Here is a 15,970-nt window from a genome sequence, read left to right on the forward strand (position 1 = left end):
GGTCCTCCTGGGGGGCGTGTTTCCTGACGTGGTTGGAGGAACCCAGGAGGCTTTAATGCATCGGCCCGGGAGGTTGCTCACCAGAGCAGGTGGCTGGGTTCCACTTCAGGGCGTCCCACACAACGCAGTCCCCACCACTCTTGATAGATTCAATTGTGTGGTCGGGGCCAGACCAGCGCATTCTCCCGGCTTCTGCTGGCGCTCAACGCATGCTTTCCTTGGAGCATTCACCCACAGCCTTTGCCAGAGGTGCCTCCATGCCCTTTTGCTCCGCACACGCCTCCACATGTGATGGGAGAAAATAACTGGGAGACGTGGGAGGAGGCACTGGCATGTGATCAGAAGCTGGGGGTGAGCGCTCCGCATCCTCTTCCCCAGGAAGTGGGGCGGAGGGAGGTCTGCTCTATCCAGAAGATCCGAACGTGTCTGGCTAAGTCCACGCTGGAACATTAGAGAATCTCTAAACATGTGCCAGAAGCAGGGGTCACGAGCGTTTGACTGCACCGTGTGAACACATGCCAACTACGTGGGGTCCTGAACCCAGGACTAAGCCAGCATCTCGGGGCTAAATTAGTTCAGTTTTCCAACCTCTGCACTATTGACATTTTGGGTCGAATAATTCTTTGTGGTGGGGAGGGAGGAGGCACAATCCTGTGCATTGCACAATGCTTAGCAGCTTCTCTGGTGTCGACCCAGTAGATGCTAGTAGCGCCCTCTCCAGTTGTGAGAATCAAAATATTTCCAGACTTGCCAAGTGTTCCCCTGGAGAGAAAATCACCCTGGCTGAGAACCTGAGTTAGAGCAGTCCAGCCGTCCGTGTACCCACCCCATCCTCCAGGACCTTCATAGTTTAAGCAACATGTTTTCCTTTCCTTTATTTTATTTATTGATTGATTTGAGAGGGAGCGCTGGGGGGAGAGAGAAACATTGATTTGTTATCCCACTTATTTATACATTCACTGGCTGCTTCTTGTATGTACCCAGACCAGGGATTGAACCTGCAACCTTGGTGTATCAGGACAACACTCTAACCAACTGAGAATCCCAGCCAAGACCTTAAGCAACTTATGATGCACAATACATGAAAACTAGTTCCCAGGATGTTCATAGCTTTTGCATAGAGAAAGTGCTCTGTGGCCAAGTAAATCTGTAGAACGTTGTGTTCCCTGGTCTAACTAACACATTAGGAAAAACCTGCCTGACATACAATAAACCTTTCCCCTGGTGAAGAGTCAAAGGCATTAGGATGTTGGAGGCTCTGAAACTTCTGATGGTCAGGAAACCTGCTCGACACGTTGACCCAGACTTTGCTTTTTCGTGGCCGCCCGTGCTGTTGGAGATTCCTGTCTTAAAATCCAAGCACCAAAAACGAACGCAGCCAATCAATCTCTCAGTCCAAATCCAGAAATCTCAAGAAAAAAGACCCATTGGCCCAGCCTGCATGAACTGTTTCAGGATTCCAGACCAATCAATGGTTTCAGGATCCATTAACTGTTTCTGCTGCAATTAAGAAATTATACCCCTGGTGGGGATGGGGCTGGGCAGGCATGGACCCATTCCCCAAGGAAGGGACATAGTAAGCAGACAAAACAACAGAGGCCTAGTCAGTTCTTTACCAGTGATTTCTTTTAAAAGTTGTTTTATTTTTTTCTTTATGCTTTTCCGAAATGCCTTGGCAGCTTCGTCATCTTGCTTCTTGCTCAGAGTTCATGAAAACTGGTGGCAGCATACCCTCATTGCTACAATACTTACAAGAACATGGACAATTTTTCTTAAATTGCTGGATTAAGAGTTTGTTCAACATGTCCAGGGCGACTCTAACTGGCGAGGGTGAGCTGGCTGTGAACACGGGTCCAGGCTGTGGACCCAGGTCCAGAGCTTTTGCTGTGATTATGTTCCAGGAAGTTATCCCTTACGGTTGGCTATCACAAAGAGCCAGGTGAGGAAGGTCTCTGAAGAGTTAAAGCATCCCTGAGCCAATCTGGGGCACCATGATCAGGCTTACCCAATTTCTATTCTGAGCAAGGGATGCCGTCACTGTACTGTGCTCTGGTTGCTAAGGAAACCAGATAAGTGGGTTGCCAACACAATCTTCAAACTTTCTATGAAGATTAAAGCACCTTGCTCTGGCTAGAGAGCAGATGGGGAAGTCATAGGCGTGAGCCACATTTCTCATTACTGGGGGAGAGTTAGGCCAAGTGAAGGATGAAGTGGCATGATTTCCGGTTCATAGGAAAAAGATAAAATCTGTAGCTACTGGCTGTTTATTAAATCATAACTCTTTGCTAAATCAGTCAAGACAGGGGGTCTAAAATTGATTTATAGTTTCTTTTTTTAAAAGTATTTTTTTATTGATTTTAGAGAGGAAGGCAGAGGGATAGAGAGATAGAAACATCAATGATGAGAATCATTGATCGGCTGCCTCCTGCATGCCCCCAACTGGGGATCGAGCCCGCAACCTAAGCATGTGCCCTTGGCCGGAATTGAACCTGGGACCCTTCAGTCCGCAGGCCGACACTCTTATCCACTGAGCCAAACTGGCTAGGGCTATAGTTTCATTTCTACCACTAATTTTTTTTTTTAATCCTCATCCGAAGGTATTTTTTCCATTGATTGTTTTTTAGAGAGTGGAGGGATGGGAGTGGGTGGGTGGAAGAGAAAGAGAGGACCATGGATGAGAGAAACAAATAGATTGGTTGCCGCCCAAACAATCTCTTGACCGGGAATCAGATCCATGACCCTTTGGTGGATGCAGCTAGAGCAGCCGTGGGCAAACTACGGCCCGCGGGCAATGAATAAAACTAAAAAATAAAAGACCGTACCCTTTTATGTAATGATGTTTACTTTGAATTTATATTAGTTCACACAAACACTCCATCCATGCTTTTGTTCCGGCCCTCCGGTCCAGTTTAAGAACCCATTGTGGCCCTTGAGTCAAAAAGTTTGCCCACCCCTGGGCTAGAGCCACTAAGAAAACTGGCCAGGGTTCTACCACTAACTTTTTGGGTCAATGAACTGAAGTCAGACTTAGTGTAAAGTTTGAGAAGTCAGTGATGGAATAGAACAGTGATTTTCAACCTTTTTCATCTCATGGCACATGTAAACTAATTTCTAAAATACTGCAGCAAGCGGTAAAAAAGAAGGCATTCTTACCATTTGCAATAGCATGGATGGAACTAGAAACCATTTTGCTAAGCAAATAAGCCAGTCAGAGAAAGAAAAATATCACATGATCTCACTCATTTATGGAATATAATGAACAACATAAACTGATGAACAAAAACAGATCTAGAGACAGAGAAGCATCAATCAGACCGTCAAACCTCAGAGGGAAGGTAGGGGAGGGTGGGGGTAAGGGGAAGAGATCAACCAAAGGACTTGTATGCATGCATATAAGCCTAACCAATGGACACAGACACCAGGGGGGTGAAGACATGAGTGGGGGGGATGGTAGTATGTAAATCCATAACAGATGTATCATCCCTAGAAATAAAAGGAAGAACCGGGAGAAAATCACACAAGAACACAGTGCTATTAGACACCGTCTCAATTTCAGAGATTGGCCCTGTAGAGGGCCCATCTTAGCAAATATTTTAGGCTTTGCTGCCACAATTACTCAATTGTCACTGTCGCAGAAAAGCAGCCACAAATAATATGGAAAGGAATGGGTGTGACTGTGTTCCAACAAAACTTTATTTACAAAAACAGGCTTCTGGCCCATTTGGCACACAGGCTGTAGTTTGCTCATCCCTTTATCGAAAAGATTATGGGACAGTTTAAATGGTGTATCTCAAGTATTAGGGAAAGAATGAAACTTAAAGAAATAGTTGCACCTTTTTCTTGGCCATCACTGTTTGAATATTTGTAAAGTAGCAACATAGATCTTTCTTACCTTCTTAATTGCAAATGTTACAATACTTGCTAGAAACTCAACATTTGCCTTACAGCATTGGTTTTAGGAAAGGAAAAGCAAGAAAAAAGAACAATGACAGGGATGATGATCTCTTAACATTTCTCCCAGACTGAGAAACCAATAATTTTAAAACTTTCATCATTTCTCCTTAACCAGAGCTAACAAAATTAACTACTTTAATTTTTTAAATGTATACACCTAATTTTATTTTTTTAAAAATGTATTTTATTGATTTTTTTTTTACAGAGAGGAAGGGAGAGGGATAGAGAGTTAGAAACATCGATGAGAGAGAAACATTGATCAGCTGCCCCCTGCATACCCCCCACTGGGGATGTGCCCGCAACCAAGGTACATGCTCCTGACCGGAATCGAACCTGGGACCCTTCAGTCCGCAGGCTGACGCTCTTCCACTGAGCCAAACCGGTCAGGGCCTAATCTTATTTTTTAAAATATATTTTTATTGATTTCAGAGAGAAAGAGAGAAACATCAATGAGGCAGAATCATTGATTGACTGCCTCCTGCATGCCTTCTACCAGGGATCAAGCTGGCAACCCGGGCATGTGCCCTGACCAGGAATCAAACCGTGATCTCCTGTCCTCCCTGGCTGCTTGAAGACCAACCTTCATCATGAATGACACGGTAACTATCCGGACCAGGAAGTTCATGACCAACAGACTACTTCAGGGGAAGCAAATGGTCATTCATGTCCTTCACCCTGGGAAGGCAACAGTACCCAAGACAGAAATCCAGGAAAAACTAGCCAAAATGTATAAGGCCACACCTGATGTCATCTTTGTGTTTGGATTCAGAACCCACTTTGGTGGTGGCAAGACCACTGGCTTTGGCATGATTTATGATTCCTTGGATTACGCAAAGAAAAATGAACCCAAACACAGACTTGCAAGACATGGCCTATATGAGAAGAAGAAGACCTCAAAAAAACAGAGAAAGGAACGCAAGAACAGAATGAAGACAGTCAGGGGGACTGCAAAGGCCAATGTTGGTGCTGGCAAAAAGTGAGCTGGAGATTGAACTACAGAAGGAGTAAAGATTCTTCGGCGACTTTATCTGTGATGGTTGTACAGATTTTTCATGAGAGGATTAATAAACTATAAACTTTAAAAAACCAAAAAAAAACCATGATCTCCTGGTTCATAGGCTGACGTTCAACCGTGAGTCACACTGGCCCGGCAACTGCTTTAATTTTATTTCATTATTCCATTCTCATGCTGAAGGTTTGCAAAGCAACGGAAAGTGCTCTAACTCAGGTAAACAGAGAAAAGTGAAAAGCGAAGACAACCTGGGGAATCTGTGCACACCTCACGTCCCTCTTCCCCTAGCAGGTAAGAGTGCACACACACTGCCTCAAATCAGAATTCCACCAAAGGAAGGCGAGGGTTCTTACCTATCCTTCTGGGTAACTCAAGGCCATGGCCAAGCCGGGGGTTTCCGAGATGAAACACTCATTCCCTCCAAAGAAAACTCTACCAGTCGAGGCTCCAAACCACGACTCACCGATTCACTGGATATAGACCATCAAGCTTGGCTGGTAGCTCCAAATTACATGCAACTCAGTATCTTACTTGCTCCAACCCTCTGCTTCCACACCAGAACCTTGGATACCGGTAGCCAGGTTACAGTCATGCAGTTACTCAACCCATTTCTGCAAGAGGAAATGTCTCTTTACTTGCCACAGGACTGCCAAATAATTAACTCAGCGTCAAAAAGATGGGGGGAGCGGAGTGGAGAGAAACACAGGGATTGAGACTAGTCCAGAATGGAAACATTCCCCCTTTCCAAGCCCCGCACTGTGGGAGCTCCAGCAGAGCATGCTTTGGGCCCTGCCAGCCACAGGCTGCCGGTAATACCTATTCTGTAATAAGCCGGGTGTCGAATATTTCATACATGTCAGAAGAATCCAAGGACATCAGAAACCAACTCAAGCTAAGATATTGCTAAAGTAATTTATAAATTTCAAATTGAACTGAACTACTTAACACATGATCTAAATGTCTTCTGACGGTGTGATCTTTCTAAAATGGCATACTATGGGTATGGTTCCTGAGTTCTCAGCTTAGACTTCAGAGCTACGCACCAGTTACAGCAAAGCCCGTAGTTCAGGATTACTTCTCTTCCCATTCTCCCCATTAAAACAAATGATTAATAAATATTACATAGGAACTGCCTTTGACCATTTTCAGGTGCCATGCACACCCTCTTCTGGTCAGTTAGAAGAAAAACTGATCACTGTCAGAAGAGGAACTTTTAAGTGGTAGAAACGGTCAAAAAATGGGGAAATATTCTGATACAACTGAGGCGTCCTGCCTTTCTTTTTGTGATCACCAAAAGTTAATTTCTTCTCATGATGAACATTAGTGACCCTACTATTTTCTGATAGATGAGTCTGTTCTTTTCTGATTCCCTACGTTTCATTGTGACACAGTGACAAGGTCTGGGGCTACTTTAGAGAGTGGTTAGGTGATGCTCAGAGAGTGAGGCACTCAGTTCAGCCTGGCACATTTCATACCCCCAGAGATGCTCGATGAAGTGGGGAAAGCACTGTTTGGTGTGCACATTCTGTGACACAACAAAGCAGTCAGTAACAGCATGGGCTTTGCCATGGACTGCGTTTGAATCCCAGTTCTACTATTTAACTGTGGGATCTTAGGTAAGATACTTAACGCCTCCATGACTGTTTCATCTAAAAAATGAGAAACAGTATCTCCACTAAGGGCTGTTGTGAGGATTAATGAGTGAATATTGGGAAGGGCTTAGGAGGAGTCTTCTAACACCACGATGGTCACTGGCTGGATGCCTAGGCTCTGCCAACCCAAGTGAAGGTTTTTACAAATGACACCTTTCTGCAGGTTTTACAACTTTCTTTGGCAAACCCATCAGGAAGTGATGAATTTCTTAAGTATCTATTCTGAAATGATAGATTGCATTTCAATAATAATTTTATTAGTTACAGAAGAATCTTCACTAGTATTTACATAGTGCAAAAAAAGCTGTTATTACCCCTAAAATGTGATATAACAATTATCCTTCATATAGCAAAAGAACTAACAACCCTTTTGTTATGATTCATACTAATTTTGCTAGTTTTTAATTAGAGCATTACAATTAAGACATTAAATTATAAATTCATGTGATATCTTTAGAAATTAAATTACAAAACAATACAAATACTTTTAAAGTGTGATGTGCCAACCAAGTTTAAAATTTAAGATGAGGATTCAGATTTCAGATCAGGCAAACAGTTTGGTTGATTCTGTGATGTGTATAAAGGTTGGAAGAGGGAGGGAGAAGATGCCTATAAATAAATTATTTCCCAGAAAAAAATTTTAAGTTAAAAAAAGATAAAGTTTTTAAATGGATAAGTTAATGTTCTAACCTGTTGGCACAACACACAGAAAATACTTAAATGACAGGTTTTTTAAGCAAACAGCAGCTTTACAAACAGTAACACTTATTTATACATGTATTAAAGTAACGATGTGTTGAGATTTAAGTTTTATGTTAAAGAGAAGAAAATGAATGTAGAGTTCACTACTCATTTGCACATTACAATTACCACCCTCCCCACCTCCCCCAGTTTATTAAGAAATCAGACAAGTACATTATTTGGATATTAATTTCTCAATATTTAAACTATGTAAATTCCTTTTGACTAATTCTTTTCCAAATACTGGAAGCATATAAAATACCATCTCTGCAAAAATGACCTCCAGTCAAAGCCTTTAAAAACTTTTCAATGTATAACAGATTATTTTTCCCATGTTTAGTCAAAAGAAATATATTACATCATTTACAAATATATTTAAACCAAAACTTAAGCTAATATGAACATTTGTCTTTTTAGAAGTAATCTTCACAGTAAACAAACCTACTGAAGCAGAAATCTAGTTTTGGGAGTGCAATTCATATTGTAATTCAGATACTTATATATTGAAGTAGAAATCTAATGTTAATTGTTGCCAGTAAAACCACCTCTGTACACTAAGAAAAAAAAAAAATCACTTTTTTATTTCTTGTGATGATAAACCCTTACTCAAGGTCTCCAAAGAGGCACTCACCCCAGATCCATAAAAAACCCACTTCCTTAATTTTCACACCTCCTCCTGTATATAATGTACACATCCCAGAATTTATCTAAAGGAAACAAATTATAAAGACATTATTAATATTTATTTAGCATAAGTTCAACATAACAACATTTCCTTTAATAAATGTGGGCTGTCCGCTAGAGGTGGCCTGTGTCATATAAAAAAGGCTGTGGTCCCTGGGGTTTGCTGGCAGAAGATGCTGCACGTGCAGGAGCGTCTATCAGACAAGGAATTAAACACGTCTAACGTCTACAGCAAAATGAAAAGTTATGAGTGTTCCAAAGATTTCCTCAACCTCTCTTTTGATACAAATGTCAAAAATCTAAAATGAGAATTCTCACTCAGAAGAGATATAAAATATAAGAAACCTTTGAAAAGCCCTTACCATGATCAAGAGTTACTGAATCACTGACACCGAACAAAGGAAATTTACACCATTAAAAAGTATGAAAAGCTTTTAAGTTCGTTTTTAAGATTGTCAGTAGTTCAAAAACTCTATCATTTCTTTAAACCACCTAACACTTCCAAATGTGTAGGGACAGTAAGATCTGCCACATACAAATCCATGATTTTATTTCAGAGGCTTCATTCCTTACATGTTGTGTTCCTTTAAGTACTGGATACTTTGTGCTTAAGGAGTCTATTCTGGAGAAGTTTAGACAGGACAATAGAATAACTTCCCCTTTTAGCACACTAATAAAGTTGACTGACTGACATTTTCTACATAGCAACGCTCTTCAACTTGCACAATTCATAAATACTAAATCATCAATCAAGAATCTGATCTCTCTAGTAATTAAATGCCAGCGTTATAAAACATTAAAACTAGCACAGTAGTCCCAATGAGTTCAGTAAAGAATTGCCCAATTCTCTCCTCCTGCCTCTGTGAGGCAAAGCCCACCCTATAAAACCAGGGCAGGGAAAATACCCCTCCCTCCTTAGTTTTGTGCCTGCTTTTGGGAGCTTGTAAGCGTAAAGATGGGGTGTCTGTGCGCCTGTTGGTCAGTTGGGGGTGGGTTGGAGGGAAGACAGAAAATAGGTAATTTGTAATTCTCCCACCATTACATAAACTTGTCAAGGTCACCATTACCAGGTGGTGACTGACTAGCAAATAAAACATTTAGCTCAGTATTTCTCCCAGCAGGTATACACATTCCTAGAGAAGGGCAGGGATAAATAATAATGATCAAGTATTAATACCTGTGTACAGCTGCATACTCTAAATCATCTGATAATTTCAGCACAATTAGAACAACTTGCTCTTCAAAACTTCCTCTTCCAAGCCTTGATTATCAGGACATACGTACTAAGTAATGTAAAGTTTCTCTCCCTGACCTCTTATCAGTAACTATGGTTAGTGTTACATGGCAAGTGCTTGAGGCTAGAGGCAAAATACATATATTTCAAAAAAGATGAAATGGTTTCTTACTCAGGACAAATTTGGATACCCCATCAAATCCCTATCTCAAAGTTAGAGTCCTGAATCAGAAGCATGCAAAAGAATACACCAGTATAAGACATTGTTTCTGAATCATTACCAATTAAAAGCTGCAGTCATACAATCAGTTATTCAATATCAAAATTTGCCTAACTTTATGTAAATATGAGTATGTACAAAGGCATTCCTGAGGTAAGCAGCAAATCTGAGACAGAACCTGGAAGGTCCTATCATGGGTAACTTTTCACAATTAAATACAACATCTATCATCTTCCTATATGAGGCCAACTCTAATCGTGCCAACCCACATACTGGAGGCTGTGTTAGCCCATCCCAACTTTGATCGGTTATTATGATCAGTGACTTCTGAAAAGAGCATTTGTGGACCAAAAACAGTTGCATCAATTCTTAACACAAAACACTTTGGGAACTAACTTATGCTCAGCTTCTGTTTTTTTTAAGTTTTCTAATTCTCCTGTCTTTTTTGAAGAAGCCCAAATATTTTGGCCAGACAGGTTAGAGTGAAAGAAGGGTAGTCTTGAAGCAAACATTGATAACTGCTCTTATCCTTAAAATCTTGATTTTTAACTTTCCAAATGACTCTCAATAAATACTTTAAATTTATTTTCTTCAAAACTTGTTCTTGTTCTTTTTTAAATCATTATTTTCTATAACAAAATAAGCTGAAACAATTCTGAATTTCCCACAGTTCTTAGAAAGACACTTAGATGCTAATTAAAAGCTAAGCTATAGATCATAACAAAACAAGTAAAAGACAGCTACAAAAATATTTCTGTCAGGAATTAAATACATATATTAAATATTGGACAGTGCAAAATGTTGAGATGAAGCATAAAAGATAATGGCTGTAACCCTTACACGGTTGGAGAGAGAAGCGGACATTTCCTGAGTTAGATGTCTGGGGGTGTATAATTAGAATCGGAGTGCTCGTTGTTCAGAGAGCTGCAGTTGCTGGGCTTCTGCTGCTCCAAGCTTGCTTGGTGGTCAGTAGTCCAGGCCTCACTGTCCATCCCTGGCTCCAGCACCTCAGGCACCTCTGCTTCCTCTTCCCCACTTTGCTCTGCATTGTCTTCCTCAGAACCATTAAGGGTTTTCCCAAGCTGAAGAGTTTCCATTGTTCTCTGGGTCTCAGAGACCCAAGACTCAATTCTACTATTGAGCTGTACTTCTACAGATATGGGTTCATGGGTATAATCCTCCTCCTCCTCCTCTTCTTCATCCTCCTCTTCTTCAAGCATGCCAGGTACAAGAGTGCTGGTGGTGCTGGTGATGGAGGAATTCAAAATATCCCGGCAACTACCATCCAGAGAGCCGGTCTCGGTACTCTGCTGCGAGGCCCATTCCAGGTCATCAGGCTTCACTTCCTCTTTCTCATTCACTGCTGATTTCCCAGGGTTTGCAGCTGAGGTAGTACTGCCTGTGGCCACTAAAGATGGCTGCTTACCAACAGGGGCTGTATCAAATGGAAGTTTACTGGATTTTTCAGATGTGCTGTGTCTACAGGAAACCTCTCTCTCATTTTCTGATGTTTCCAGTCCATCTGAAGTTTCCACCATGTTTCTCCAATTTGTTTCTGCAAATATCAAACAGATTTCTTAAAAACCAGAAGAATGTTTCAGAATTATGCAACCCATAAAAGAGGGAAGAACAAACTACAGAAATTTACTGGCTCACTACCTGATTGGAAAAATGAAAAACTTAGATTGTTCTAGTACTAGTTTAAATGTTATAAAGAGAAAACAATTCTCAAAAATGTGCATTTAAGATAAAAAACAAGGAGGTAAAAATAAGTATATTAATGCTTGAGAATGCAAAAGATCTTATACCAACAGGATCTCACTGATGCTCATATATAATGTTCATGTATTCATGAAAATCAATAAATTGCCCAGCTTTTTTTTGGCCTTGAAGTGTACTAGGCTCAAGAATCCACAAGTCATAGATGGTGGAGCCAAGATGTCCAGTAGAAATAGTTCTGATTTGATTGGTTTTACCATGCTCCCTTAGCAAGTTACCTAAGAGCTGTCTTTTGGCCTATAATGGGATTAGGGTTTCCATTTATAAGCAAAGAAGCCACCCATGTATTTCTAACATGTGTGAAAATCTGTTTTATAATATACATGGCTTGGCTTACCAAGTGACTTTGAGAACCAAAAAAAAAAAAGCATTATTATGTCTAATACAGTGGTGATAAATCTAGATTATTTTTAATGATGTCAGTTTGGAGCTAAAAATATACTAGGAAGATAAAAGGACAGCTCTCCTACCTCTATATTTTCTTTTATTTCCCAGTTTGTATTTTTTCATTTTATCTTTTTATTATTGAAGTATAACTGACATATAACATATTAGTTTCAGGTGTACAACATTACAATTTGATGTTTCTATAGACTGTAAAATGATCACCACAATAAGTCTAGTTAACAACCATCACCGTAAATACTTAAAAAATTGTTTTTCTTGTGATGAGGGCTTATAAATCTCTCTTAGCAACTTTCAAATATGCAATACAGTATTAACTATAGTCACCATGCTATAAATTACATCCCCATGACTTATTTTATACCTGGAAGTCTGTGTCTGTGGACCGCCTTTATTTATACATTTTGCCAACCCTCAATCCACTTCTCTGGCAATCTCCAATCTGTTCTCTGTATCTATGAGCTTGGTGTATTTATTTTTTTAGATTCCACATATAAGTGAGAGCATACAGTATTGATCTTTTTCCGTCTGACTTATTTCACTTAGTATTATGCCCTCAAGGCCCATCTATGTTGTTGCCAATAGCAAGCTTTCATTCCTACATATGGCTGAATATTCCATTGTATAAATATACCACCTCTCCTTTAGTCATTCATCCAACGATGGGTGCTTAGGTTGTTTCCTTATCTTGGCTATGTAAATAACGCTGCAATGAACATGGGGTTGCATATATCTTTTTAAGTTAATGTTTTCATTTTCTTTGGATAATTACCCCAGAAGTGAAATTGCTGGATATGACAGTTCTATCTTTAATATTTTGAAGAACCTCCATACTGTTTTCCATAGTGGCTTTACCAATTTACATTTCCACAAAGAGTACACAAGGATTCCCTTTGCTCTACATCCTCACTGAAATAATTTTTTTTTGTCTTTTTGAAAACAGCCATTCTAACAAGTGTGATCTCTCACTGTGGTTTTGATTTGCATTTTCCTGATGATTAGAGATGTTGAGGATCTTTTCATGCGCTTGCTGACCATCTGTATGGCTTCTTTAGAAAAATATCTATTCAGCTCCTCTACCCATTTTTTCATTGGATTGTGGTAGTTTGTTTTTTTTTTTTACTATTGAGTTGTATGAGTTCTTGATATTTTAAAAATATTAATCCCTTATTAGACATATGATTTGCAAGTATTTTCTCCCATTTAGTACGTGGTTGGTTTCCTTTGTTTTGTCTGCAGATTTTTAGTTTGATGTAGTTCCACTTATTTTTGTGGGTTTCTTAAAAATAAAAATCCCCTTCTATCTGCATTATAGCTGCTATACATTTTAAAGGTATAACAATCAAGCTATAATGATAAAGCAAGACTGTTTATCCTATATAATAAAAGCCTAATATGCTGAGTGTCTGACGGTTTGACTGTTCGACCATTTGACCAGTTGCTATGACATGCACTGACCACCAGGGGGCAGATGCTCCGACTGGTAGGTTATCTTGCTGCTAGGATTCGACTGATCGGGACTGGGCGAGAAGGGCCGGACACGCCCGGGAGCCCTCCTGTGGTCCCTCCCCGGCCCCAATTGTGCACCAGTGGGGTCCCTCGGCCTGGCCTGTGTCCTCTTGCAATCCAAGATCCCTCAGGGTATGTTGGAGAGCTGGTTTCAGCCTGATCCCTGCAGGCAAGGCTGAGGAACCCCACAAGGGCATGAATTCGTGCACCGGGCCTCTAGTATTAATATATTCAACTTGATTGTCACCTATCAACTGTATAATATAGACCATATTTTCAGTACTTGAAATCAGGGTACATGGTTTGGAACATCCTTTTCTGCAGCTCCTTCAAAGTATAAAATAGGTCCTTTCCACTCTCACTCCTACCTCATGAAAAACAACTCCTCCTTCTCCTCTTGTTATAGTCTCATTCTCAGTTAGTAACATTATCTTTTTCATGGTCTCAAAGCAGAAGAAATCTTACAGTAATCCTTCATCCTATCTTTCTCCCTTATGACATGCCTTTATTCCACTGAATTCATAACTGTACCATGTCACTTCTAACTCAAAAACTACTCAACTTGGTCACCATTGCCTCAGCTTACACCTTCTTTACCTAGCTGTATATCTGTAATATCTTCCCAATTGGTTTTGTGAATTGGTCACATCAATGTTTAATGGGCCTTCTACTATCCTGGCAATCCAAACTTCTTAGCTTGCTGTAGCCAAGCCCTTCATGTGTGACCCTTATCTATCTTTCTGGTCCCATTCATTCTAACCCCCAGTCATGCATTCCACCCTCAGGATCACACTGATTTTTCACTGCTCCCAGAAGTCATACTCTATTTGCATACGCTGTTCTTTCTGTATGAGATGTGTTTCCTCCTTTACCTTTCAGATTCCTCCTCCCTCCTCCTTGATAACCATCTAAAATGTCAGATCCTTTGTGAAGCCTTTCCTGACTCTCCTAAGAAAGACAGTCAGTTATAACCTGAATTCCAGCAATACTTTTTGTATATATAGTTCAAAGCACTTGTTTTGTGCTTGCTGTTTACCCCTCCCTCCCTTCTTATTCCCACTCTTGCTCATCTCTGTGTGTCCCTATGGTTGGCATATAGTAAGTGCTGAGGGGGCTAACCCTATTAAATAAAAATTTTCATGTATACATTATGCAAAAACAAACTTTAAAAAGGCATAACATTTTTTAAAAAAATACATTTCATTGATTTTTTACAGAGAGGAAGGGAGAGGGATAGAGAGCCAGAAACGTCGATGAGAGAGAAGCATCGATCAGCTGCCTCCTGCACACCCCCCCCTCTGGGGATGTGCCTGCAACCAAGGTACATGCCCTTGACCAGAATTGAACCCGGGACTCTTCAGTCCCCAGGCCGACGCTCTATCCAGTGAGCCAAACCGGTCAGGGCAAGGCATAACATTTTTTAAAACTTCAATTGCATATTTACATTTCCTTCCAACAATTTTTTTCTCCTTCAAAAGTACTACAAGAATTCACTTGGGGTCTTGGAAAAGTCCTATCTCCCCCATGACAATGAGTCAAGGAATAGGAGAAAGGAAAGAGGTCAGTAGATGGAGCAGAGCTGACCTCTCTGAAGACTTAGTCTTGGGCATTCACCTACTAAGTAGGTGAGCTGAAAGCCACCTTTGAAAAGCAAAGGGAGATAGATCTGGAAGCAGAGACAAGGAACTCTGCAATTAGCCATCAAGTGTCTTGTCACAATGATCAAAGAGCTATTGAGATCACATATCCACAGGGCCTCCCTAGGCTCTCTCCCACTTTAAAGTAATAGGTGAAGGTTGATCAATAACTGATGAGCATACAAACACATGAACACAACAGGGGAAACACAGCAGGTGTAAAAGTGCTGCCAGAAGAGATCTGATTGGGGGATGGTGGTGGGGGAGCGAAGGAGTGCTGAATGCAGGCAATCTAAAGCCAGAACAGAAGAGACAGGCATCCCCTTTTGAAGAAGCAAGTTAAAGGAAGGATCAAAGATCCCAACAAACCTGGAAATAGTACTGACCCAACTCTACCCTGCTTAAAAACTGTTTATTTTAGCAGAACTTATTCAATAAAGTTCTTCTTTGCCTTTTAACCCCTTCTATGCTTTTCTGTTTCTGTTTACTGGTTCTTTGTGAAATTATCTTTTTAAACACTTTCAAGTCACTAGTGGGTTTGTCAGAGGATAAAGTGTGTGTTATTTATCCCTTCAGTCAGCACACACAAGGAAGCTGTCTGTCTGATATAGATTTTTACAGTAGAGGAACAAACAAATGAATTCAAGAGCCTACAGAGGAAGAGGTGGTGGCAGAGGATGAGCAAGAAACTCAGGAGGGATGGACTAGACATTGAGGTTGTCCTCCCTCATAACTGCTTGCTGAACACTTACTGTTTGGTCCTACTGAGAATTCATTCAACAGGCAGGACATATACATCACAGTGGCTAATAGTACAGGTTCCAGAGCAAGACTTACTTTAACAAGTTATTTATCTCTCTTTGTCTTAGCTTCCTCATCTATAAATTGCAATGCAGCCCTAGCCAGTGTGGCTCAGTTGGTTGGAGCATTGTTCTACACCAAAAGGTGGCAGGTCCAATACCTAGTCAGGGCACATACCCAGGTTTTGGGTTCGATCCCTGGTCAGAGCGTATGCAGGAGGCAGCGGATTGATGTTTCTTTCACCTTGATATTTCTGTTTCTCTATATATATACTTTCCCTTCCTGTCTCTTAAAAATAAAATAAAAATAAAAAATCCCAGGACAGTATTTCTTATCTCACAG

The 15,970-nt window shown here is 40.6% G+C and overlaps 2 protein-coding genes across 8 annotated transcripts in view; one reads left to right on the plus strand and one right to left on the minus strand.

Annotated features, from left to right (window-relative positions):
• The first annotated feature begins 4,526 nt into the window (after window positions 1–4,526).
• On the plus strand, window positions 4,527–4,964 carry LOC118651569 (40S ribosomal protein S24-like). Its single transcript, XM_036300864.1, has one exon. The coding sequence runs from the start codon at window positions 4,542–4,544 to the stop codon at window positions 4,932–4,934; it is 393 nt and encodes a 130-aa protein (XP_036156757.1). The 5' UTR covers window positions 4,527–4,541; the 3' UTR covers window positions 4,935–4,964.
• A 1,889-nt stretch (window positions 4,965–6,853) lies between these two features.
• The window catches only part of SECISBP2L (SECIS binding protein 2 like), a 64,394-nt gene continuing 55,277 nt past the window's right edge, over window positions 6,854–15,970 (minus strand). For 5 of the 7 annotated variants that reach the window (XM_036300843.1, XM_036300819.1, XM_036300853.1 and 2 more), the window contains one exon: window positions 6,987–11,052. In XM_036300843.1, the coding sequence (XP_036156736.1) occupies window positions 10,370–11,052 (683 nt within the window). In that variant the 3' untranslated portion in view covers window positions 6,987–10,369. Of the gene's footprint in view, window positions 11,053–15,970 lie in introns of all 7 variants that reach the window. The other 2 variants (XM_036300820.1, XM_036300858.1) reach the window with 2 other exon arrangements.

This window comes from Myotis myotis, unplaced genomic scaffold (genome assembly GCF_014108235.1).
Source record: "Myotis myotis isolate mMyoMyo1 unplaced genomic scaffold, mMyoMyo1.p scaffold_m19_p_1, whole genome shotgun sequence".
Lineage (NCBI taxonomy): Eukaryota > Metazoa > Chordata > Mammalia > Chiroptera > Vespertilionidae > Myotis > Myotis myotis.

Bases quoted from the DNA above. Each gene is read 5' to 3' on its own strand.
- LOC118651569 (XM_036300864.1), top strand. From the start codon at position 4,542: ATGAATGACACGGTAACTATCCGGACCAGGAAGTTCATGACCAACAGA.